This window comes from Myxocyprinus asiaticus, chromosome 41, assembly GCF_019703515.2.
Source record: "Myxocyprinus asiaticus isolate MX2 ecotype Aquarium Trade chromosome 41, UBuf_Myxa_2, whole genome shotgun sequence".
NCBI lineage: Eukaryota > Metazoa > Chordata > Actinopteri > Cypriniformes > Catostomidae > Myxocyprinus > Myxocyprinus asiaticus.
In genome coordinates this window covers 15,436,592-15,461,726 of record NC_059384.1, presented here as the reverse complement: position 1 = coordinate 15,461,726, position 25,135 = coordinate 15,436,592, and the positions used below count along the sequence as shown (strand labels likewise).

Genomic DNA, 25,135 nt, shown 5'->3' with positions numbered 1-25,135 from the left:
TCATGTCTTTTATTTTGAAAATCTAGTTCCTGTTTCATGTCATGTGGTCCCCTGGTCATGTGGTTTCATGTTTCCCTCCATGTTTATGTGTCTTGTTTTCATTGGTTTATTGTCTAGTTATCTTGTTATCAGTTCTGTCTTTTCAATGGTTAACTTGTTTGTCCTTGTATTGTTCCTTGTTTGCCATGTATTTAAGCCTCATGTTTGCCATTGTCCATTGTCAGGTATTGTGTGTTGTTGGTTCTATGATCAAGTCAAGTCTAGTCAAGTCAAGTCATGTTTACGTTTATGTTTTGTTTCATAGTCTAACCAAGTCATGTCAAGTTTAGTTAAGTCAAGTTCATGTTTATGTTTTGTTCACATTTAGAGTTAGGGTTTCTGGATATCATGATTTATAATAAACTGCACTTGGGTTCTACCCTTCATCGTCGTCTTCGTCTGCATTGTCATTGCCAGAGCCAGCCAACGTTACACCGGGCCAATTTGGTTGCTTAGGAGACCTGGCTGGAGTCACTCAGCACACCCTGGATTCGAACTCGCAACTCCAGGGGTGGTAGCTACCTATCAATTCTTAAAATCCCAATCTTTTTCTTTCACTTTAAAGTTTACTTCTGTTTTGATAGAATCGAGAGCTTGTGAATTTAATCTGTATCGATGCCATTTCATCACATTTGAAATTTACATAATTTAAACAAAAGCAACGTTTTGGAGATTTCTTTCTTTTCCCATTCAAGTAGTCCTGTAGGCCTACATTCATGACTATAAACCTTATTCACAGCAGTGCCATCTTTGATTTTTTTATTTTACAACGAGGCTGTGTAAAGTCTCTTCAATAGGTTGTATTGTTGTTTAAAACTGATTAAACATTGAAAAACCATCTTTCCAAGAAATTTCGGTAGACAAAAAAACTGACAACACGACATGAGTTATAAGATGAAAATTAGATGTGATCTAGGAGCTTTTTGATAGCGTTATACAGTGCATTTAATTGAAGAGATGGTAAGTCTATCCCACACAGCCTTGTTTTCATTCCCGTCAAAAATCAAAGATAGCGCTACTGTGAATAAGGTCTTTGCATATATAGAAAATAGCTGTCCAGGGGCATTGCCAATATGGCCACCAAGTAGACTAATTTGCCTTAAAGGGAATTTGGTACAGCACAAGAAAAAAAAACTGTTTCTTCTATCATTTTTCTTTCAGAGGAGTAAAAAATTCATAGAACATTGTCAGTTCTGTGGTTGAGTTAGCTTGAGACATGCTTTGACAATATTTCACAAAGACTCAGACACTGACAGAAATTGAACACCTGAGGAAAAAAAGCATAATATGACAAGTAGTAGAGCCTGTAGTCTCACATTACGATGGCTGTGTAGCAGCATTTAACCAAACTATTTATAGGAGTCCACCAAGACTCCTTTCAAAACAAACTGTGTGTGAAGACTTGTGCAATCTGATTCACGAGATGCAATTCACATAAAACAAGAACTTTTGTGTAATGCGTGAACCATTACATTATATTTCAGAGACTATTCAAAGATACAGTAGGATGGAAGAAAGCATTTTCTGAGCTGAATAAATTTAATCTCAGCCTGCATAACAATGCTAACTTTTACAGACTATTAAAAACACAGGTTTGCTATATTAAAATAGACTTATTATCTATGGCTCCACACAGCAGTTCTCTGTTATCCTTTTCAGTGAAGCCATTAGAGGTTTGTGAAAACCATTCTTGCAGAAACATAATGTTTGCCCGAGACAGTAATTTGATAAATAGGAACCAAACAACAGAGAAGATTGGGGAATCATTAGCATTTTAATTTTTGTTAAGGGATGGTTAATGACAGAGAAACAACAAGTGAAACACTTTTGTTCTCCATATTTTCATATGTTTTCTAATATATGCTGTTAAATGGCAGCTACACTATATGGCCAAAAGTTTGTGGACACCATATGTGCTTGATGAACATTTGATTTCAAAACCTTAGGCATCAATTTCCCCCTCTGCTGTAATAACAGCTTCCACTCTTTTGGGAAGGCTTTCCACTATACTGTATGTAGTAACATGGCTGCAGGGATTTGCTCTCATTCAGACACAAGGCTATCAGTGAGGTCAGGAACTGATGTTGGTCGATGGGGCCTGACTTACAGTTGCTGTTCCAGTTCTCCCGAAAAGTGATCAGTGGGGTTCAGGTCTGGGCTTTGTGCAGGCCAGTCAATTTCTTCCACGCCAGACACAGTAAACCATTTCTTTATGGACCTCACTTTGTTCACAGGGGCATTGTCATGCTGAAACAGAAAAGGGCTATCCCCAAACAGTTGCCACAAATTTGGAAGCACACAAAGCCCAAGCCATTACATAAGAAACATTAAGATTTTTCTTTACTGGATTTAATGGAGTAACCAAATTCGTTAATTAAAAGGGGGTGTCCGCAAACTTTTGGCCATATAGTGTATGTTGGAAAATCTGAAGTATAGGAAGGGAAAGCTGATATATTTGCATAGATTTTCGAGCTCCTGTGTGGGAGGTCTATACTTTTTGCTCAATATTTTACAATCAGGCAGTGAAGTCCTAAGCTATGGTTGGCCATCCACTCCAGTAACATAACAGTCTGATGGCTAAGCAGCTGTCATCTTTAAGACTGGCGAGAAAAGCCACTGTTTATTTGGAGATCAATTTAGGTGACTGGATTTGACAGCAAACCATGTGCCTAATTAGAATTTCAAAAACATGCTAATTACTGCATCTCTTCCTCCATAACAAAAGACAAATTAAAAAAATGTAAATTCAAAGAAAAATGAATAAAAAAACAAACAAACATCAATTAAGCATCTCATGATAGCTGGACCGCTGGGATGTTACTCAAGTTATTTCCAAACAATATAAAAACCAAGCAGTAAATTGCTGCTGTTTCCTTGGTGTTGACTCTCTGTATCAACACAATTAAGTGTTTGATCAGGTTGTAAGCAAAGGAAACAAAAGGAAACCTGTAGGTCTATTTAATACAGCATGCAACTAAATCACATAAGACTGGCTAGGCTCAGAATGGAACACTAGCAAACTACTAATCACACAGTGTGTAAAGGAGAGTGGGGTAAGTTGCCCCACTTTTTACAAGAATTCTTACTGTTGCTTTTCTAGTTACAAACTAATAAAAGAACACCCAGGCCGAATACGGCATTTATCATCAGCTACAAAAAAAGAGGGCACATTTAACTCTTATTAAAGGTTGTGGGAGTTCAATCAATACTAGCACATCCTGCAAATGAGAAATAACAAATTTAGCCATGCTAGCATTGCGGCTAATTATCCTAACCTGGACTCATCAATATCTCACCTGAGAGAGCTCACTGTCTGGGGTGCTAATTTAGTCTGATAGATGCTTAATCCGAAAGGATATATCTAATTTCAACACACACCTCCAGAACATAATAATGTCTAGTCAGGGCAAAGAGAGAAATGTAGGTTTTTAGAGCATATTTTTTTTTTTTGCATCTATACCACTAGAATTATGTCTGAACCAGAGATTATTTAGCAGAGATGGGCCACTTCTATTAAAATGAGTGGGAGAAATTGGAACACCCAACGGTCAACAGATGTAGAAAGAAAGTCCCTCCTTACTGGTAAAAGAGCCAATCACCTTTTAGATACAGACATCGCCTGTCAATCAACTCAAGAACTCGCATGCGCATTGGCTATACAAGCTGGTAAAATTGTGTTTTTTAGCGTAATCTGAGGTAAAGAATCACATTTTATGATACCAGTGTTCTCAGATTTTTACTGCTGATTTGAAATATGTTCTTTGATAGTAATCTTGACCAACATTTAGGAGATTTCGGCCTTTCCCCATTCAAGTAGATACGAGCTGGACCGTTATAACAGGAAACAGCCTCCTGAGAGCATTCCAAAGATGTCCGACAATGGACTGACTTGCTAGAATGACTTTGGTCTAAACAAAACAATTATATTTTAAGTAGAAAACACCATATGAGAGTGAATAGAAGCTCATTTTTAAGCTATAATTTTAGCATCTTCCTGTCTATTAAGTTCATACTGGGTTATTTTTGGAAGAAAAATGATGCAAAACTCTCTTGGTAGTAGAAAGCATTACAAAATAAGCCAAAATATTGAATAAACAAATATTTATGATAACATTTGATTTGAGTTCGAATTCTGTGGAATTTTTCATGGAATTCTGCATCTAAAGATTCTGTGCATTTAAATGACATTCATTCATTTTGCAGACACTTTTATGCAAAGCGACATAATAGCCAACAATATTAGTAGTACTGAATTTCAAGAGTACACCAGATAAGCACAAACCAAAAGTTTTTTTATTTTTATTTTTTTAAAGGAATAGTTCATACAAAAATGTAATTCTGTAATTATTTACTCACCCTCATGTGGTCCTAAACTCATCTGCAATTTTCATTTTTGAATTCTGGATGCACACACGGGCTACACACGAGCTTTGGCGGAGGGGTGATTATCAGTGAACAACAACTTAAATTGTCATCTGTTCCTCACACAATGCTAGGCTATACTGTATGGGTTTAGAAGACTTGAAAAATAGTGCATGAGTCATACTGTATGTACTAGTTATATTATCCCTTTTTGTAGCATGACAAATGTGTCACTACATACTATCATTGTATGGAAAGAGCTAAATAAAGATTCTATAAACATTTCTACTTTTGTGTTCCACAAAAAAACAAAAAACATAGCATACAGGTTTGGAATGACATGACTGTGGAAAACAACATGAAATCATTGAGATTCAGAGAGAAAGAGCAAGCGAGAAACAGAAAGAGTAAAGATAAGTATATACATATATGAGTATATACGCAAAAGTTTGGCGTAATCTCACTTCGTACTGTGCTGAATGAATGGCCTCACAGGGGTGCTGATATTGCGAGAAATGTGAACAGCTTTCTGCTAAAAGGCACTCTGCGTCACTCAGCACTACGAGACATGTTAAAATTAGCTAATGTCAGAATGAAGGACATATTCTAAAAGCAGCTATGATGACGAATCACAGAGCATAAAGCTCTACAGATAGGAGGCAACCTTCAGACTTCTATGAAACGCCAATAAAAATAGTTTTAGATGGAGTACAATGTCATGCTGAAGGGAATGTAAGGTTTCCAAAAAGTATTTAATGTCAACTCCCCACGAGATGGGGGAGGTCGGGGTTAGATACACAACTTCTTACAGCGGTCACTCACTTCATGTAGCCTTTTGACATTCAATTTCCTTTTACTTTCACTTTCTTAAGTCTTTGACAAAAGAATACATTCTGAGACTGAAAGAATAACCTTGATTGCTGAAGAGAGAGGGTATCTAATCAAAGACGCTACTCATAAGGGATGGAGAGCGAGAGACAGAGGAAAAAAAAGAGAAAGAGAGGAAGGCTCTTGCTAGAGCGCTACAAGGACATAATTGCCGTAAGTGGTGACACTGACCAAGGTTATATCTCATGCCAGCAGAACACAGGCCTAGATTTAGACTGCATCATTTCAGCAGGGTCTCACACTGTATGGAGGGGAAAATCTTGCAAAAATTCTGACAAACAATGTTTTCACTGTGTCCATGTGTGGAGTGGATAAAGATGGAAATTGTTAAATTCCTCTAATGTTACGGCAAACCATAGATTTAATGGACATTTACATATACAGTACTGTGCAAAAGTCTTAGGCACATAAGATGTTTCACAAAAACATTGTGACATTGTGTCTTAAGATGGTTATTTATATCTGCTACTTTAGTGTGTCAATAGGAAATATCCATTTTATACTCCCAAACGTTCCTTTTGCAAATAGAATAGAATAGAACAGAAGAACAGGGAGCACTGCAACAGATGGCATGGCCCTCACAGAGCCCCCCACTAAACATCTGGTCAGTCTGGGATTACACAAAGAGACAGAAGTAATTGAGACAGCCTAAATAAATAAAAGAACTGTGGCAAATTCTCCAATGAAGCTTGGAACATCCTATCTGCCAACAACCAAGAAAAACTGTGTCCAGGTGTAAGTAGGAGAATTGGTGCTGTTTTGAAGGCAAAAGTGTTCACACCAAATATTGATTTAGCTCTTTTTCTGTTTACTGCACTTTGTATGACATTAATTGATTAATGAAAACTATTTATGTCATTATTTTTTGAAGAAATCCTGACTTTGAAAGTTTTTCACAAGTGCCTAAAACTTTTGCACAGTACTGAACATGTATATCAATGTCTTGTTTAATTAGTGGTGCTTGATAGGACAAGCATCTCTATTACTATTGCTCATATTTAGGGTTAGAAATTTGAACTCCAAATCTTATGCCAATTCATGTGTCTTATTGAGGAGAGTTGTGCTATTAAGGAATCAGACTTACAATTTTCACCCATAGACTTGTATTGAAAAAGTGATCAGGGCCATTTCTAGAGACAAGAATATCGTAGAGACATGTGTTTGGGCTCTTTTGATTTGGGCAAGTAAGCATCCACCAAGCAACACCCTAGCAAATGCATAGCAATATGCTAAAAACCATTTGGAATACTTTAGCAACCACAAAGCAACGCCCTGGCAACAGTTTTGCTTGGCAAACATCACGCACATTTTCTACAGAAAATTTTAAAATGTGGTTGTTTACAAACACTGTTTGCTGAATTATTGATCTTAGTGATTTACTGCTTTAAAATATTTGGAAGTTATTTTTTTATTATTTATTTATTTTTAAACCAACTGTCTTTTTTTGACTAAGAATAACCACAGATTCTTTCAGAACTTTTAAATCAACCAAAGTTAACAACAAACGCAAAAATGTAAAAAAATTAAGGTGCTCAATTATAGAATGCTTTAAATATGAGATGAAACACTCTGATACAGTCATTAGAGCTGTATGCTAGAGCACTGCAGCATCAGACAAATACCAGATGCTGAGATAAGTGAAATTAGGCTAACAAAGAAAGAATCCATAATTTAACCATTGAGTACTGAAATTCACACACTTCTCGCTGCCAAAGTATTCAGACAGTTTCTCGAGGGATGTTCTGTTGTCTGTGTTTCTTGCTAGATTCCTCTTCCTGTAATATGCTCTGGCCCCCTCCCTGCTCGTCGTGGTGACGAGGTTTATAGTAGATTAGTGTCACTGAATGGCTGGATGTCTGAGTGGTGTCTGGAGAATAGAATAGGATTTATAGTCAATTGGAAGAGTTTTTGGAGTAGACCTGACCTGCTAAAGAGAGACGGACTCCATCCCTCTAGGGAAGGTGCCACTCTCCTCTCTAGTAATTTGGCTCATAGTCTTAATAATGATAGTATTTGACTAACTGGGGCCCAGGTCAGGAAGCAGACAAACTGGTTAATCCGAACATCTGCTAGCTGCCTTGAGACGTCACACAGGTCACATAAACTACAACACATAGAGACTATATCACCTAGATATCATATAGATACTGTGTCTGTTCCCCGAACTACCAAACACAAAACCCTCACTAAATCATACAAATAAAATTGATTAAGGTCAAACTTGAGCAAAACAAACAAATTAAAGATAAACATCATATAAAGATAGGGCTACTAAACATTAGATCTCTTTCTACCAAAGCACTAATTGTAAATGAAATTATTACAGATCATAGTTTGAATGTGCTCTGTTTGACTGAAACCTGGCTTAAACTGGATGAATATATTAGTTTAAATGAATCTACTCCCCCAGGTTATTGTTATAAACATGAGCCTCATCTGAAGGGTCGAGGAGGAGGTGTTGCTACAATTTACAGTGAAATTTTTGGTGTTACTCAGAGGACAGGATATAAATTTAAGTCTTTTGAAATAATAATGCTTAACGTGACACCGTCAGATATAGATATAAATAAAAAAAACTCTGTCTTACCCTTGCTACAGTATATAGATCACCTGGGCCTTATTCTGATTTCCTTGGTGAATTTGCACATTTTTTAGCTTCACTAATAATCTTCCAGATCTATCTCATACACTCAGTAAACCCCAAAGCCTAGAAGAACTTGATGAAATAACAGAAAATATAAATACAGTCATCTCTAGCACTCTTGATAGTGTCACCCCCCTTCGATTAAAGAAAATTAAAGAAAAAAGCCCTACACCATGGTACAATGATCACACTCATGCTCTCAAGAGAGCAGCTCGGAAAATGGAGCGCAAGTGGAAGAATACAAAATTAGAGGTATTTCACGGTGCATGGAAGGATAGTGACTGTAGCTACAGATAGGCACTAAAAGCTGCCAGGTCAGCATATTTTAGCAAACTCATAGAAAATAACCATAACAATCCTAGGTGTTTATTCAGTACTGTGGCTAAATTGGTTAGGAATAAATCCTCAACAGAACCAGATATTCAATCGTAGCACAAGAGTAATGACTTCATGAATTTCTTTACTGATAAAATTGAAATAATCAGAAATAAAATTGGAATTATGCAATCATCTGTCACAGTACCTCAGAAAACAATGTCTCATAATTTTCCTCACATGCAACTTCAAACCTTTGCTATCATAGGTCATGAAGAGCTAACAAAACTTATTGAAACATCAAAAGCCACAACATGTTTGTTAGATCCAATACCAACCAAGCTCTTAAAAGAGGTATTCCCTGTAATATCAGAACCTCTTCTTAATATTATTAACTCCTCGCTATCCTTAGGACATGTCCCAAGAAACTTTAAAATGGCAGTTATCAAACCGCTTATTAACCCTCAGGGGTCGACGGATGCACCGGCGCGTCCTGCTGGATCTTTTTCAGCATTCAGAGACAGCATTCATGGACTGGTTATGTTCTCACTACGAGAGCGTGACCATGGCAATGTTGCGGTCGCATTTTTTTCCTTCCTTAGAGGAAAAAGCCACCCTAGAGGCTCCCAGCCTCGGTCCTTCTTCCTACGAGTTTGAGGCCGCGTCGGTTAGCACTGAGGGCGATTTGGGGACCCCAATGGGAGCCGCTCCGCCGGGTAACTCCCTACGGACCTCCCATTCTCCAGTACGTTCCTTTGCCCCACTGGGATGAGACTGCTAGCTCGTCTCAGGGCGAGTTCGCAATCTCGTTTCGGTGCTCGCGAAGTGGTTGAGCTCTCAACTGCAGCATCGGAGAGCGGGCTGACGCTGAGGACACGACTGGGCTCCCACCTTCGAGTGCGGTCGCCCAGTCACAGGCTGACGCGCAGCTGGCAGCCATGCTTGCCCGGGCGGCTGCGTGCGTTGGGCTGGAGTGGAACCCTCCACCCCCCCTGAACCCTCACAGCTTGACTATTGGTTCCTGGGCCCGGAGCACCGCTCACGGCTGCACCCCGGTCCCTTTCTTCCCGGACGTGCATGAGGAGCTCACAAGGTCGCGGCGGGCACCTTTCACTACCCAGACCCGGTCTCTGAGCTCCTCTGCTCTCACTACCCTCGATGGTGGGGCTGCCAGGGGGTACTCGGCGATTCCCCAGGTGGATAAGGCGGTTGCGGTGCACCTGTGCCCACAAAACACCAACACCTGGCGGGGCCACCCGAGACTCCCGTCCAGCGCCTGTAGGTTTACGTCGTCTCTGGTGACTAAGGCCTGCGGTGCCACTGGACAGGCCGCCTCCGCCCTGCATGCCATGGCTCTCCTGCAAGTGCACCAAGCCAAGGCGTTAAGAGAACTGCACAAGGGTAATTCTGACCCGGGATTGATGCAGGAGCTGCGCTCGGTGACCAACCTCGCCCTCCCGAGCGACGAAGGTCACAGCGTGGACTCTCTGGCAGGCGATGCCTACCCTGGTGGTCGAGAAGCACTACCTATGGCTCAACTTCGTCGAGATGTGGGAAGCTGACAAGGTACGGTTCCTTGACGCCCCCGTCTCCCAGGTCAGCCTGTTCGGCGACACCATCAAGGACTTTGCCCAGCAATTCTAGGTGATGAAATGGCAGATGGAGGCTATTCAGCACATCCTGCCTCGGCGCGGCTCAAGACCTCGCACCCCGTCTGCTCGTTGCCAAGGGCGTCCTCCTGCCGTACAACACCGGCTCAACACAGGTAAGTGCTTCGATGTACCCAGACTCAGCACAGCCACGGGTTCGGGGCTCGAGCCCCCTCGACGTGGCGCCTCAGGTTCCGCCCTGCCGCGAGGCCCCACCCGCTGGTACGTCCGACGCGATTGTACCCTTGGTCCCCCTCGCCCGGAGTTTGGATGTGTGGCTTGCACTTTCCAACCCGTCGCGATGGCTGACCCGGACCGTCTGACTCGGCTATGCGATTCAGTACGCCAGGCGCCTGCCCAGGTTCAGCTGCCTTATGTGCAGAGATTGCGTCCCTTCTACGGAAGGATGCGATAGAGCCTGACCCTTCAGCCGAGATGAGGAAGGGGTTTTACAGCCCCTACTTCATCGTACCCAAAAAAGGCGGTGGGTTGCAGCCAATCTTGGACCTGTGAGTTCTGAACTGGGCCATGCACATACTCCCGTTCAAGATGCTGACGCAAAAATGCACTTTAGCGAGTGTCTGACATCAAGATTGGTTTGCGGCGGTAGACCTAAAGGACGCGTACTTCCACAACTCGGTTTTACCTCGACACAGGCCTTTCCTACAGTTTGCTTTCGAGGGCCAGGCATATCAGTACAAAGTCCTCCCCTTTGGTCTGTCCCTGTCACCTCGCGCCTTCACGAAAGTCACAGAGCCAGCCCTTGCCCCGTTAAGGGAAGTGGGCATTCGCACCCTCAACTATCTCGTTGACAGGCTGATTCTGGCTCACTCGCAGGACTTGTTGTGTGTGCACAGGGACCTGGTGCTCAGGCACTTCAGCCGGTTGGGGCTTCGGGTCAACTGGGAAAAGAGCAAGCTCTCCCCGGTTCAGAGCATCTCTTTTCTTGGCATGGAGTTAGACTCAGTCTCGATGATGGTGCGCCTCAAGAGTGAGCGTGCGCAGTCGGTGCTGAACTGCCTGAGAGCGTTCAGATGGAAAACGGCGGTCCCACTGAAACTGTTTCAGAGGCTCCTGGGGCATATGGCGTCCTCAGCGGCAGTCACGCTGCTCGGGTTGATACATATGAGACCGCTTCAGCACTGGCTTCAGACACGAGGCCAAGATGGGCATGGCGCCATAAGGCACACCGTGTGCTCGTCACGCTGGTCTGCTGCCGTCTGTTCATCTATTGGACCGACCTAGCGTTTCTACAGGCAGGGGTTCCCCTAGAGCAGGTCTCCAGGTGCATCGTGGTTACGATGGACGCCTCCAAGCATGGCTGGGGCGCCGTGTGCAACGGGCGCGCAGTCGCTGGTCCTTGGACTGCCCCATGACTGCGTTCGAGTTGCTCGCCCTGCGGAGGCTTCAGCCGTTGATCCAGGGCAAGCACGTGTTGGTGACCCACAACCAGACCTCTGGAACCTCCATGTCTGGCCCTTGGAGGGATGAGGAAGACCTAAGTGCCTACCACCTGGTAGACACAATCACTCAGGCCAGGGCTCCCACTACGAGACGCCTGTATGCCTTGAAGTGCCGTCAGTTCGCTAAGTGGTGCTCTTCCCGACACGAAGGCCCCCAGAGATGCGCAGTCAGATCGGTGCTTCCTTCCTGCAGGAGAGGCTGGAGGGGCGGCTGTCCCCCTCCACTTTGAAGGTGTATGTAGCCGCTATATTGGCACATCACAATGCAGTAGACGGTAAGTATTTGGGGAAGCATGACTTGATCATCAGGTTCCTGAGAGGCGCAAGGAGGTTAAATCCCCCCAGATCGTGCCTCATCCCCTCATGGGACCTCTCTGTGGTCCTTCGGGGCCTACAGGGAGCTCCATTCAAGCTCCTGGAGTCAGTTGAGCTAAAGGCACTCTCTTAGACTGCCCTCCTGACTGCACTCACTTCCATCAAGAGGGTAGGGGACCTGCAGGCATTCTCTGTCAGCGAAACGTAGAGTTCGGTCCGGGCTACTCTCAAATGATCCTGAGACCCCGACCGGGCTATGTGCCCAAGGTTCCCACGATCACGTTTAGGGATCAGGTGGTGAACCTGCAAGCGCTGCCCCAGGAGGAGGCAGACCCAGCCTTGGCGCATCTATTTGGATTGCACGCAGAGCTTTAGAAGCTCTGAGCAGCTCTCTGTCTGCTTTGGTGGACAGCGGAAAGGGAGCGCTGTCTCCGAACAGAGGATCGTCCACTGGGTCATTAACGCCATCACGAAGGCATATATAAACTGCGTCTTCCTTGGGCAGAGGTTCCTCTGCCCCTGGTCACCATGTCTGTAGAGCTCCTCCCCCCTTGGGTAGGACCTACCACGGGACTTCTCCACATGACATACTTCCGACAAAACTCGGTAAGACCATGTGATGTATTTCCACTCAAATACCCCCCTTCCGGGCGGGGTGTGGTCTCCACGGTGTCTTCCCCTTGGGAGTGACACCCCCCGACGCAGACACTTATGGCCCCCCAGTCAGAAATGATTTCCACTCTTTTTTGGGGAGAAAAAAGAGGAGAAGAGGCCACGGCTGGGCTAGCCTGTCCCCATTTTTTTGGGCAGTTGACTTGTTCCCGAGTTGCAGGGGACCATTCGACGCTTGTAGGAGTGTTGGGGAGGTTACGTGACGGCCTGGTGTGCTGGCTAAGAGGCACACAGCGGTCTGTCCGTCTCGCACCACCAGTCCACATAACACAGTTCAGCTTATTGTGGCGTTTTATATAGGGACCCCTAGTGTCACTACATCGACACAAAGTTGAGTGAGTGACAGATAGGGAACATCCTGATTACTTTCATAACCTCCATTCCCTGATAGAGGGAATGAGACTTTGTGTCCCTCTTGCCACAACACTGAACTACCCGCTGAAATGGCCGGGACCTTGTCTCGGCTCCTCAGGACACAAAACCTGAATGAGTGGTTGTGAGCCAGCTCCTTTTATACCCGTATGTCCAGGGAGTGGCATGCAAATTCCATTCGCCAATTCCCATTGGCCTTTTCTCAAAGATCAGAGGTGTTTGGGGCTCCCAAGGGCGACCCCTAGTGTCACTACATCGACACAACGTCTCGTTCCCTCCATCAGGGAACGGAGGTTACGAAAGTAACCAGGACGTTTTAAACACTGACCCTTAACACTTAGTTTAATAATTTTAAACTATGACTTGCACTATACATAAGTAATATTGGCATTATATTCATGATGTTAGCCAGAGAGGAACTGGCCCCCACAGTGAGTCTGGTTTCTCCCAAGGTTATTTTTCTCCATTAACCAACAGTTTTGTGTTCCTTGCCACAGTCACCTTCGGCTTGCTCACTGTGGTTATAAATACAATTATTATTTAATTACTTATTTTTAAACACAATTCACAATCGTATTTTATCAAACTACACAATGATGACTCTAAGACATTATAGATATTACAGTTTTATCTTCTGTTAATGCCTGATCTTCTGTTAAGCTGCTTTGAAACAATGTGTGTTGTGAAAGGCGCTATACAAATAAAAGACTTGACTTCCTGTTGACCAATATTCCATCTGTTCTTCATGTGATTCATAAAGGAACATGCTCAAGTTAAATGTTTCTCATGTTTTCAAACTGGTCTTAAAAGGGCAATGCACAGCATGGGCAACCACGTCATTATGTTAACATACACATACTTGGAAATATGAAATGATGGCACCGATACCAAGTATGAGTATTTACCCCCCAGTATCGGCCCGATACAAGTACTACCGAGTAGTATCGGTGCACCTCTAATTAATATTGCATTCAGTGCTGGGAGGGTTACTTTTGAAATGTATTCCACTACAGATTACAGAATACATGCTGTAAAATGTAATTTGTAACGTATTCCGTTAGATTACTCAAGGTCAGTAACATATTCTAAATACTTTGGATTACTACTTCAGCACTGGTAGATTTTTTTCACTTGTTTTGACTATAAGACAAAATACACATGTTAAAAATACATTCTCTGAAAAACCTAAATATCTTATGCAGTGTTGTTTCTAAAACAAGATCAATCTAATTGATCTTGTTTTAAGGATTTTTAGATATTTTTACAGGAAAACAATACAGAAATTATTATCAAGAATGCGATTTTTGCCCTAATATCAAAGGTCTAGAGAAAAAAGAAATTATGATCCAATGTGAATTTTCTTGATAAAAAGATATGATCGTGTCTGGTAACGTGCATGTAAAATGGCTAGAAATAGCATTTTAGCTTAGCGTAAAGCTGACAATTTACACAAGGTTTATTTCTATTTCTTCTGCTCCAAACTTACTTCAAAGTTACTTCTCTGTCTGCTCGTATGAATGTAACACATCATAAGAAAGTATTTCACCGCTGTTCAAATGCACTTTGGATCGCATTATTTATATGTATAAATGTTTTCCATCTGAAAGGACTAAACATTAAATGAAACAAATGACAATAAAATGCAAAGTAATCTCTTCAGTAATCAAAATACTTTTTGAATGTAACTGTATTCTAATTACCAATGATTTAAACTGTAACAGTAGTGGAATACAGTTACTTATATTTTGTATTTTAAATACGTAATCCCGTTACATGTATTCCATTACTCCCTAACCCTGTATGCATTATATTATTGTGGCAGACGAGTAAAGCATAAGACAACACAAAAAGTGGTTTTAGAATGCAATATATTGTTTATTTCCATATTATTGAACCTAAGCCAATCATTGGCCTACAGTACACAGAAATCCATTTTGCAATTGAATTTGCCAATCTGTCCAAGATAGAAAAGACTTCATAATAAATCTAAGGACACGTCTATGTACACCTCAGATGGACACTTTTGGAACGTCTCACTTTGGTTGCATCGCATCATAAACACAGCATTTTAAAGGGATAGTTAGTCCAAAAATGAAAATTCTCTCATCATTTTCTCACTCTTATGCTATCCCAGATGTGTATGACTTTCTTTTTTTTCTGCGCACAAATGAAGATATTTTCCTAAAAATCTTCGTTTGTGTTCAGCAGAAGACAGAAAGTCATACACATCTGTGATGGCATGAGGGTGAGTAAATGATGAGCGAATTTTCATTTTTGGGTGAACTATCCCTTAAGGTTGCTGTGTCAAGTTAAACACATTTTGAAAACTCATCTCGAGACCACTGCACTCGGAATTGCTCTCCGTCCAACTGTGTTTCAACGCAAGAACTCGTTCTTATGTTTTGGTGTTGCTGGTGTCATCTGTTATCTGTACAGCTGCCTGTTGTCTGTACAGCTGGAGTTTTGCTTCCTTCCCCCTGCTGAAAACAGGTGGTACTTCAACGCATTAATTAGACAGCCCTAAAATATACTGAATATTGGATATATCGCCAGCCCTGGTTTTAATATTTCTGATATATTTCTAGATCGAAACATTTGTCCAAATTATTACAGTTACTGTAAACAGCTCCAACTCTCACTTTTGTCCATCATCAGCATTCCTGTTCCTGGAGAAACCCAGTTCAAGCCTCATTGGGCTCTGAAGCAGAGCAGCAGCCAACAGCCAGCAGCAGAGCAGACTGTCAGGACACCTAACCATCAGGTCTGGGTGCTGGCAGCTGCTCCATCTGGCATCTTCTTCATGTAAAAACGGTACATTTCTGCAGCGTCAAACAAAGCATGACTCAGATCACTGCTTGAGATTGGGAGGCTGAGAATCCTCTGGGCAGCCACAGGCCTTCAGGCTTCCAGGTTGCTGATTAATTTGTGACAGGCAGCCTCTCTAAGTGCCCTGTGCTCTGCTTTTAATTTATATGTTAATCTAAATTCAGCACATAGCAGGCATTTCCAGCATGGCTCAGTTCCAAAGTCTATCCATTCTGTCACACAAACAATTTAGAAACATGTTTGGGAATGCAAAGCCTTGAGGGATGATTTAAAAAAAAAAAATTTGGCAGATGATTTATTTTGTGTAAAATGCCTATTTGTTGTATATCATCCCTAAAAGGTAAGAAAACTGTTTTCTACAGTACAACGTTAGTAAAAATAGTATATATTCTGAACTATAAGGTAAAGGTGGAAGATTTTGCTTGCACTACATTTACTCACTCTCATGTTGTTCAAAATGCAGTTTTGAAACAACATGAAGGTGAATAAATTACAACATAATTTTCATTTTTAGGTAAACTATTATTTCATCACACAAACAATGTGATACATACATACTCAGCAAAGTAAAGATGACATATTTACAGATTGAACAGCCCCTAAGACCCAGTCATAAAAAGGTTCACTTTTAGCCCTCTTTGCATGACTGTGGAGTTCTAGAGCAAAAGCAAGGCCTTTTACTGTCAAGACAGTCTGTAAATATTAAACCAGAGAAGAAAAGATGTCATCTAATATTCAAACACTATTTCATTGCCTATTGTTCCCTAAATAATAAAATATAATAAAATAATAAAAGAAAATGTCACTCCACATCCCTGCCCATTTGCAACCACATCAAATTCAATTTGCATTTAACTGTGTGGCTTCACTGGTTTAGGTGTAAAGATGCCCTTATTACACATTATGTTTAACAGGAGATTGAAGCTGTTAATGAATCACTGTACAGACTATAGAGAGTGTAAGCCGACTGATCTAGCACTTTCTGTGAAATAATTCAAAGCAAAAACAGGCAATGATGTGCCATAGCCAGCAGAAATGTGTCCGCTTAAGTTCCTATATTTACATTACATTTATTTACTTGGCAGACGCTTCCATCCGAAGCACCTTGGATAAAATTTGTATGTGTTTTCCTTGGGAATCAAACCAATGACCCTAGTGTTGCTAGCACCATGTTCTACCAGTTGAGCTACAGGAACTCTTACCTGTAACAAGTTCCCTAACTTCCAGATCAGATGTCTTGCGCAGCAGGCGTACCAGCGCAGGGATTCCACCGCAGTTCTTCAAAGTAATTTTATTATCATCGTTGGCTTTTCCGTAAACAAGATTCCTCAGGGCACCACAGGCGCTTCTGTGTACTTCAGCCATCCTGTGATCTAACAGGTCCACTAACAACTGAATACCACCCTGCCTCCGTATCTGAAAGAAACAGACAGAAAGGGTAATGAAGCTTGAAAAACTACCTGCAATGCAACAACATGCTGGTATAATTTAGAATTATTTTGAAGAGCATTTTCTCTTCAATGTCATGCCATCTTTGTCCACTGGAGAAAATTTGGCACCAATGAGCTGAAAGAGCATTAAAATTCATTTATGTTAGACACATTTACATTTTGAAATTGAACTCATCTGAACTTCAGCTTGAACTGATCTGAGTAGGAATTCCACTGAATACACTGTGGACCTGCCTTGGCCTCAACTCATGGGAAGTCATTGAAAATGACCTTTCCCTAACCAGCAGCAGCACTGCTTCAAATAAATAAATCACGTAGAAATAAATAAAGAGAAAAATAACTAAAAACACAGACTGAATTCAGTTTAATTCAACAGAGAGTTTCATCATGCTTCTGAAATTGTGTAAAGACATACCAAAACAGCTTAGTGTCACACCATGATATCACTTGGAAGGCAAATGAAATGTATTAACAGGAGGCATTGAATCTATAACCAGTGTATTTGAAAAATCAATACTAAAGAGAGCCGAAGAATGAATCAGGCTTCAAATAGCTAAGAGGTGTGACTAAATCTCTATCAACAAAGCTTTTCTTTTCTACACTAAAGTCAATAAGAGCCAGCCAGGTTCATAAGACAATCTGAGACCGAACGATAATCAGAATCAGAATCAGCTTTATTGCCAAGTATGCTTACACATACAAGGAATTTGTCTTGGTGACAGGAGCTTCCAGTGTACAACAATACAAAAACATTACAAAAACAAAACAAAAACAGCAGCAAGACATAGATAATAATAAAAAATTATACACATACGTACATACACACACAGACACACACATACATACATACATACATATACACATAAACATATGTAGTGCAAATCTAATACAAATCTGTTATCTGTTATGTACAGTGCAAAATACAAATCTGTTATGTACAGTGCAAATGTTTTTTTTTTTTTTTTTTTTTTAAGCCAGGTGTTCCTGAAAAAAATGCCATTGAAAATCTGCACTGAATGACATTAACTCTCCCACAGCCTTCACAATGCCAACTTTTTAGAGGAATAATTCACCCATTAAAGAAAATTCTGTCATCATTTACTCACCCTATTGTTGTTGCAAACCCATATGATATTCTTTCTTCAATGGAACACAATAGAAAATATTCTGCAGAATGTTAGAGCCGCTCTTTTCTATACATTGAAAGTGGATGTTGTTTTTAACTTCCAAGCTCCAAAAAGGAAAAAGTACCATAAAAGTAGTTCAAAATAACAGAGGTGTGGATGTAAATGACAGATTATTTTTTTTAAAGGAATATTCCAGGTTCAATACAAGACAAGCTCAATCGACAGCATTTGTGGCATAATACCGATTACCACAAAAATTAATTTTGACTTGCCCCCCCTTTTATTTAAAAAAAGCAAAAAAAAAAAAAAATTGGTTCCAGTGAGGCACTTGCAATGGAAGTGAATGGGGCCAATCCATAAACATTAAAATACTCACTGTTTCAAAAGTATAGCCACAAGACATAAACAATGTGTGTTAACATGATTTTAGTGTGATAAAATCACTTACTAACCTTTTCTGTGTAAAGTTTTAGCCAATTTTACAACTTCGTTGCCATGACGATGTAATGTCAACAAACCCTAAAATGACTGTAAAATTATGATTTAAACAACTTTACAGCTCAAATAATACATGAGTTTTCACAAAATAATTAATGTACGTGTTTTATATGATTATAAGCTTTACATTTCCATATTTACATCCTCCAAAAATTGGCCCCATTCACTTCCATTGTAAGTGCCTCTGCGTAACCCAGATTTTAGCTTTTTTTAGAGGGACAAATAAAAAAAATAAAAAAAGACATTTTGTTTTACATTTTTATTTTATTTTATGGTAATCAACATTATGCCACAAATGCTGTCAATTGAGCTTAGCTTGTATTGAACCCAGAATATTCCTTTAAGAAAAGTAAGAAAATCACTGAACTATCCCAGAATCTCCATTGGATATTATTTGACAGCTCTTTTAGCCTTACATTGGTCACTTACAGACTAATCCATGCTGAGCAAAAGACAATTTAAGTAGTTTGACATAAAACCAATAGAACTAAATTATTAAGAGAAAGTCACACCTGTGTCTCTTTTTAGATTTATAAAATGATTGCACTATGATTTTCCTATTTTCTGTCCTGCTGCAATTTGCATACACAATAACCTGCTGCATTAGCTTCAGATGAGTACAGGGTGGAGAAGAGCCAGCCCTGTGCTCCATGGAAGATAGAAAGTCACACAGGTTTGGAACGACATGAGGGTAAATACATGACAAAAGAATTTTCACTCTCAGGAGAACTACTGTATCTCTTTAACACCAGTTAAGATGAGAAACATTCTAGGTCATCCAATGATGATATTTCCTGTGGATAAATCATGTTGTCTCTTCCTGTTTTCATTTGTAGCACACATACTGCATGATTATTCAAAACACACCTGACAGGAAAACTAAAGCATAGCTCATCTCGAGAGACAGACAATCATGAGCATCTCAATAGAAAAGTGTCTACTGCTTTAATGTCACTTTTTTCACTTTTGAGAATGCAGCCCCAGTACACAAAACACAACACAACATTGAGGAAGCACAATTAATTACACCGATGAGCCAAAACATTATGACCACCAATCTAAAATGCTGTTGGTCCTCCGCGTGCTGCCAAAACAGCGCAGACCTGCCAAGGCATGCATTCTACAAGACCCCTGAAGGTGTCCTGTGTTATATGGCACCAAAACTTTAGCAGCAGATCCTTCAAGTTGCGAGGTGGAGCCACCATGAACCGGACTTGTTGGTCCAGCACATCCCACAGATACTCAATCGGATTGATCCGATCAATACTCAATCGGATTGAGATCTGGGGAATTTGGAGGCCAGGGCAACACCTTGAACTCTTCATCATGTTCCTCAAACCATTCTCGAACAATGTGTGCAGTGTGACAGGGCACATTATCCTGCTGAAAGAGGCCACTGTCATCAGGGAATACCATTGCCATGAAGGGGTGTACCTGGTCTGCAACGATGTTTAGGTAGGTGGCACGTGTCAAATCACCGTCCACATGAATGGCCAGACCCAGGATTTCCCAGCAGAACATTGCCCAGAGCATCACACTCCCTCCACCGGCTTGTCGTCTTCCCACAGTGCATCCTGGTGCCATCATTTCCCCTGGTAAACGGTGCACACGTACACGGCCATCCACGTGATGTAAAAGAAATTGGGACTCATCGGACCAGGTGACCTTCTTCCACTGCTTCAAGGTCCAGTTCCGATGCTTACGTGCCCATTGTAGGCACTTTCGATGGTGGACAGGGGTCATCATGGGCACTCTGACCGGTCTGCGGCTATGCAGCCCTATGCGCAGCAGGGTGTAATGCACTGGGTGTTGTGACACATTCCTCCCGTAACCATCATTAAAATTTTCTGTGACTTGTGCCATAGTAGACTTTCTGTCAGTTCGGACCAGACGGTACAGCCTTCAATGCCCTTGCACATCGATGAGACTTGAGCACCCAACACCCTGTCACCGGTTTGTGGTTCATCCCTCCCCAGACCACTGTCAGTAGGTACTCACCACTGCTGACCGGAAGCACCCCACAAGCCTTGCCAGAGATGCTTTGACCCAGTCGTCTGGCCTTAACAATTTGGCCCTTATCAAAGTTGCCCAGGTCTTTACTTCTGCCCATTTCTCCTGCATTCAACATGTTGACTACAAGAACTGATTGTTCGCTTACCATCTAATCTACCCAGACCTTGACATGTAGCCTTATAAGAAGATGATCAACATTATTCGCTTCACCTGTGAGTAGTCATAATGTTGTGGCTCATCAGTGTATAGTGATCACAGGCTGTTCAAAAGCAACAGTTTGGAAGTGAGAAAACAATAAAGGAAAAATACTTCCCCACTCCTCTCCCCCACCTGCTGGAGCAAAAATAGAGAAACAGACCTTGACTGGCGATGCTTCCAGAATATTTCTCCCAGAAGGCACCAATGATTGAGTGGAAATCAAAAGCAATACAGGTGAACTAATGGCAGCCATTTTGTTATGAGGTAAACTGTTTTCCTTTGCACTCAGAGTAGCTAGGAAGTTAATTCAGCACACCCACAGATCGTCTATTAACAGTCTGATGAATACTGCATGCAAAACTGAAAAACATTTTCTCAATCTAGTAAGCACTAATTTGGTTGGCTGGTTTGATGCAGATTCCGAAAGGGCACATACTGTACGTTTTTTTTTTTTTTATATCAGTCAGCCAGGAAACAAAGGCGTGTTTACAAGGAACTGGGTTGAACAACAAGCACATTTGATGGTGAAATTATCACTGGATTTGCTACAGTTTGTCAGTTTACTGACATCAATTCATTTAAAGTTCATTAACTGGACATTCTGAAGCAGAACTGTTTTTTATGCTTTGCTTTCTTATGTCTGCATCTCTGTGCTGTACTTAGAGTCTCTACTCATTTTTCAGCTATTTTTTCCATGTGCTTTCTGTGTAATCATTCATGGAGACTGCTGATCTATTATTCTGGTATTATCTATCTCAATTTAACCTACCCCTAGGGGTTCACGTGATGCCATGCGAGAGACAGACGTGTGAATGACGAGCTCTGTGAACTTTGCTAGTTTTTTAATTATTTTCATGTTGTGATCCGGTGAGATTCGATACACCGAATTACATACATGCTCTTTGAGGTAAATATGGCAAAAAAGTCAAAATTCTCAGACTCTGGAGACATTAAAAGACACTTACGTGTTCAAACTGAGGCCTCTGATGGGACTGCGAGATGGGGACTCGATTTGGAAGGCACGTCGGGAGAAGATATTCAGCATCAGTTGTCCAACATGTCGGTGATGTTGACGAAGGTTCTTGCTGACTTGCAGGATCTCGCTGTACTACGTCGATCGATTACGGCGATGGAAACAAAATTCTCCGAGTTGTTTACAAGAGTGACAGAAGGAAAAGCGAATCGATTATCTTGAGTCATCGGAAAGGGAATTTACCGCTAATCCGCCCGCGTCCAAAACAGATTTGGAATTAATTTCGGAAAAACTGGAATATTTCGAAAATATGAGCAGAAGGAATAACATATGAATTGTTGGAATTCCTGAGCATGAAGAGGGCAGAGATATGGTGAAATTCCTGGATGAGTTTTTCCCGAGTCTGCTCGACATAACAGGCCATAAACTGGAAATTGAGCGAGCTCACAGAGTCCCTGCTCGCAGAACTGCTGAGGGAGACAGGCCTCGATGCATTCTGGCCAAATTTCTGAAATCATCCGATAAAGATCTCGTGTTACGCCAGGCGAGGAGCAAAGGGGAGCTTTCTTGGATGAACCATAATATTTTCTTGTTCCCGGACTTTGCTAACTACACAAGAGAACTCTTACATCAGAAAAAGATCGCGTTTGCTCTGATGTTCCTGGCCAAACTGAGAATAGAAATGAAGAATGGTCGCAAAGTATTTACTTGTCCAAAACAGGCACTCTCCTTTATGAATACATTGGAGTAAGCCATTTGATGTTTCTTATATTAGTGGACTGACTCGCGGTTCAGGGACTCTATTATCTGAGGAAGTTGGGTGCCATTTTTGTTTCTTTTTGTGTTGACTCTGCCTAGCAGCTGGAGTTTGTTTTATGGCATGACTCCAAGAAACTTTTGCATTGACGGAAGATTTTTTGTTACACTGAAGTTTCCGGCCAGATCGAGAATGGACACTTTGGATGACCACAAAATATCTATATGCTCACATAAAGGACGTCTTTTATAAAGTTGACAGGCTGAGTAAGTTATGGTGTTTTTTTTGCGTGGCCTCCGAGTTAGTTTGGCTCTTGATCACCCGAGGAACCGGGATGCTGGTTTTGTTTTTCGCGCTGGCTCTGCCTAACGGCTGGAGCTTGTTTTGTGGAATTACACTACTTCGGGACAGTTGTGGTTAAATATGTTTGTTCTTTGTGCTTATGCCTCCTAGTAGAATGATTACCTCATATGCTGCACTCATAACAGCCAGTTCACTGAACAGTTGTTTGTCTGTCCGAGGAAACTGAATGGTTTTATATCAGCTGGAGTTTATTTTTTGGAGGAACACACCTTCAAGACAGTTCTGTGAATGAATCTACATGTTTTTTCTGTTATTCTGCCTGTTGGCTGGGGTATGATTTACAAAGTATTTTCTGTTATTGTAATTGTGCCTCACAAAATTTGTGCAGAAGCACCGGACTCGAGCAATCCGATGGCAAAGTTGTCACGGGGGCTCTCGTAGGCGTACATGGACTCTTTGAGTTTAGAGGGATTGTCGCCGGTTGGCGCTGTCGTGCGCGGGGTTAATGCGCACGTTTTTCTTTTTTCTGTTTGTTTTGTTCCGGGGGAAGTTCGGGGTTTGATTGTTGCATTAATGGGGAATGTGATCTGTATAATTTTGTTTTTGACACACTCATTTTTTTTTTTTTTTTATTATATCAATATGTCAAATGTTAATGTGAATGGGTTATCTCTCTCCACATGGAATGTGAATGGGTTGGGGCACCCCATAAAAAGAAGGAAGGTTATTTCTGTTCTTAAGCGCAAGAAATATGATATAGTGTTTTTTTCAAGAAACGCATCTTTCCCCGCAAGAAGCTGAAAAATTTGGGAAGATATGGGGTGGACATGTTTTCTGTAGTGCTGGCTCAAGTAAGAGCAGGGGAGTCATTATATTGATTAATAAACATCTACAATTCAAATGTCTCAAACAGATTAAAGATAAATTAGGAAGAGTCGTTGTGTTAGGAGAAATTCAGGGGCAAAGGTTGATTTTGGCTAATATTTACGCACCTAACGTTGATGATCAGGGCTTTTTTATAGATCTTGAAGGGATGTTGCAAGCCGCTGGCACCCCTTATGATATCATATTGGGAGGAGACTTTAATCTTTTGATGGACTCAGTCCTTGATCATAGTGAAGCAAAAGTGTGTAAACCCCCTAAAGCTTCACAAGATCTGTAAAAATCTTGGTCTTGTAGATATCTGCCGACTTTTGAACCCATCTGGTAGGGATTATACATTTTTTTCATCAGTTCATAAGATTTACTCTAGAATAGATTTTTTTTTTATATCGAAGTCCCTCATTTCATCTGTTGTTGATTGCTCAATTGGAAATATCTTAGTCTCAGATCACGCCCTGGTTAATTTAGAGATATTGCCACATACAGAGAAAAGGAAATCATATAATTGGCGCTTTAATGTATCCCTTTTGCAAAATCCTGATTTTCAACAAATGTTAAAGACTGAAATCAGTGTCTATATGGAGACCAACTGGTCCTCGGTATCCTCTGTGGGCGTGGCTTGGGAGGCACTTAAGGCGGTTCTTAGGGGTCGAATCATACAGTATGCCTCATTTATCAAAAAATTCAAAGCACGAGAACTTGTGGAGTTGGAAGGAAATATTAAAAGTGCCGAGGCAGAGCTGAAGCGCCGTATGTCATCTGATGGCCTCAGAGAATTGACCTGATTGAAATACAGGTATAATACTATTCTGTCGCAGAAAGTGGAGTTTTGGTTGTTCAGGGCAAGACAGTCATACTTTGAGTCAGGGGACAAAGCAGGAAAGCTTTTGGCTAGATATATTAAGCAGAGAGAGTCTTTTTCTACTATTCCCTCAGTGAAATCTGCTGGTGGTGAAATGTTTACCTCAGCCATTGATATTAATAATGCTTTTAAAGGATTCTATCTTGATCTCTATAGTTCCACGTCTTCGTCTACTGATGAGGATATTAGGAACTTTGTGGAACCATTAGAACTCCCTAAACTGACGAATGAGCAAAAAAACTCTCTTGATTCTGAGATAACCTTGGAGGAACTTGACGAAGTAATCAAGTCCCTACCTACTGGTAGGGCTTCGGGGCCAGATGGTTTTGCTGCTGAATTTTTTTAGATCTTATGCTACAGAAATGGCTCCACTTTTGCTAGAAGTTTATACTGAATCATTAAAGAATGGAAAGCTTCCACCAACCATGACACAAGCCCGGATCAGTCTGATTCTTAAAAAGGACAAAGATCCAAGCGAGTGTAAAAGTTACCGTCCAATTTCCCTGATCCAGCTAGATGTAAAAAT

At 41.3% G+C, this 25,135-nt stretch overlaps 1 protein-coding gene across 3 annotated transcripts in view; it reads right to left on the bottom strand.

Annotated features, from left to right (window-relative positions):
* Positions 1–25,135, bottom strand: part of ctnnd2a (catenin (cadherin-associated protein), delta 2a) — a 474,718-nt gene that overhangs the window by 131,421 nt on the left and 318,162 nt on the right. For all 3 annotated transcript variants that reach the window (XM_051682873.1, XM_051682874.1, XM_051682875.1), the window contains one exon: positions 16,748–16,961. In XM_051682873.1, the coding sequence (XP_051538833.1) occupies positions 16,748–16,961 (214 nt within the window). The remainder of the gene's footprint in view (positions 1–16,747; positions 16,962–25,135) is intronic.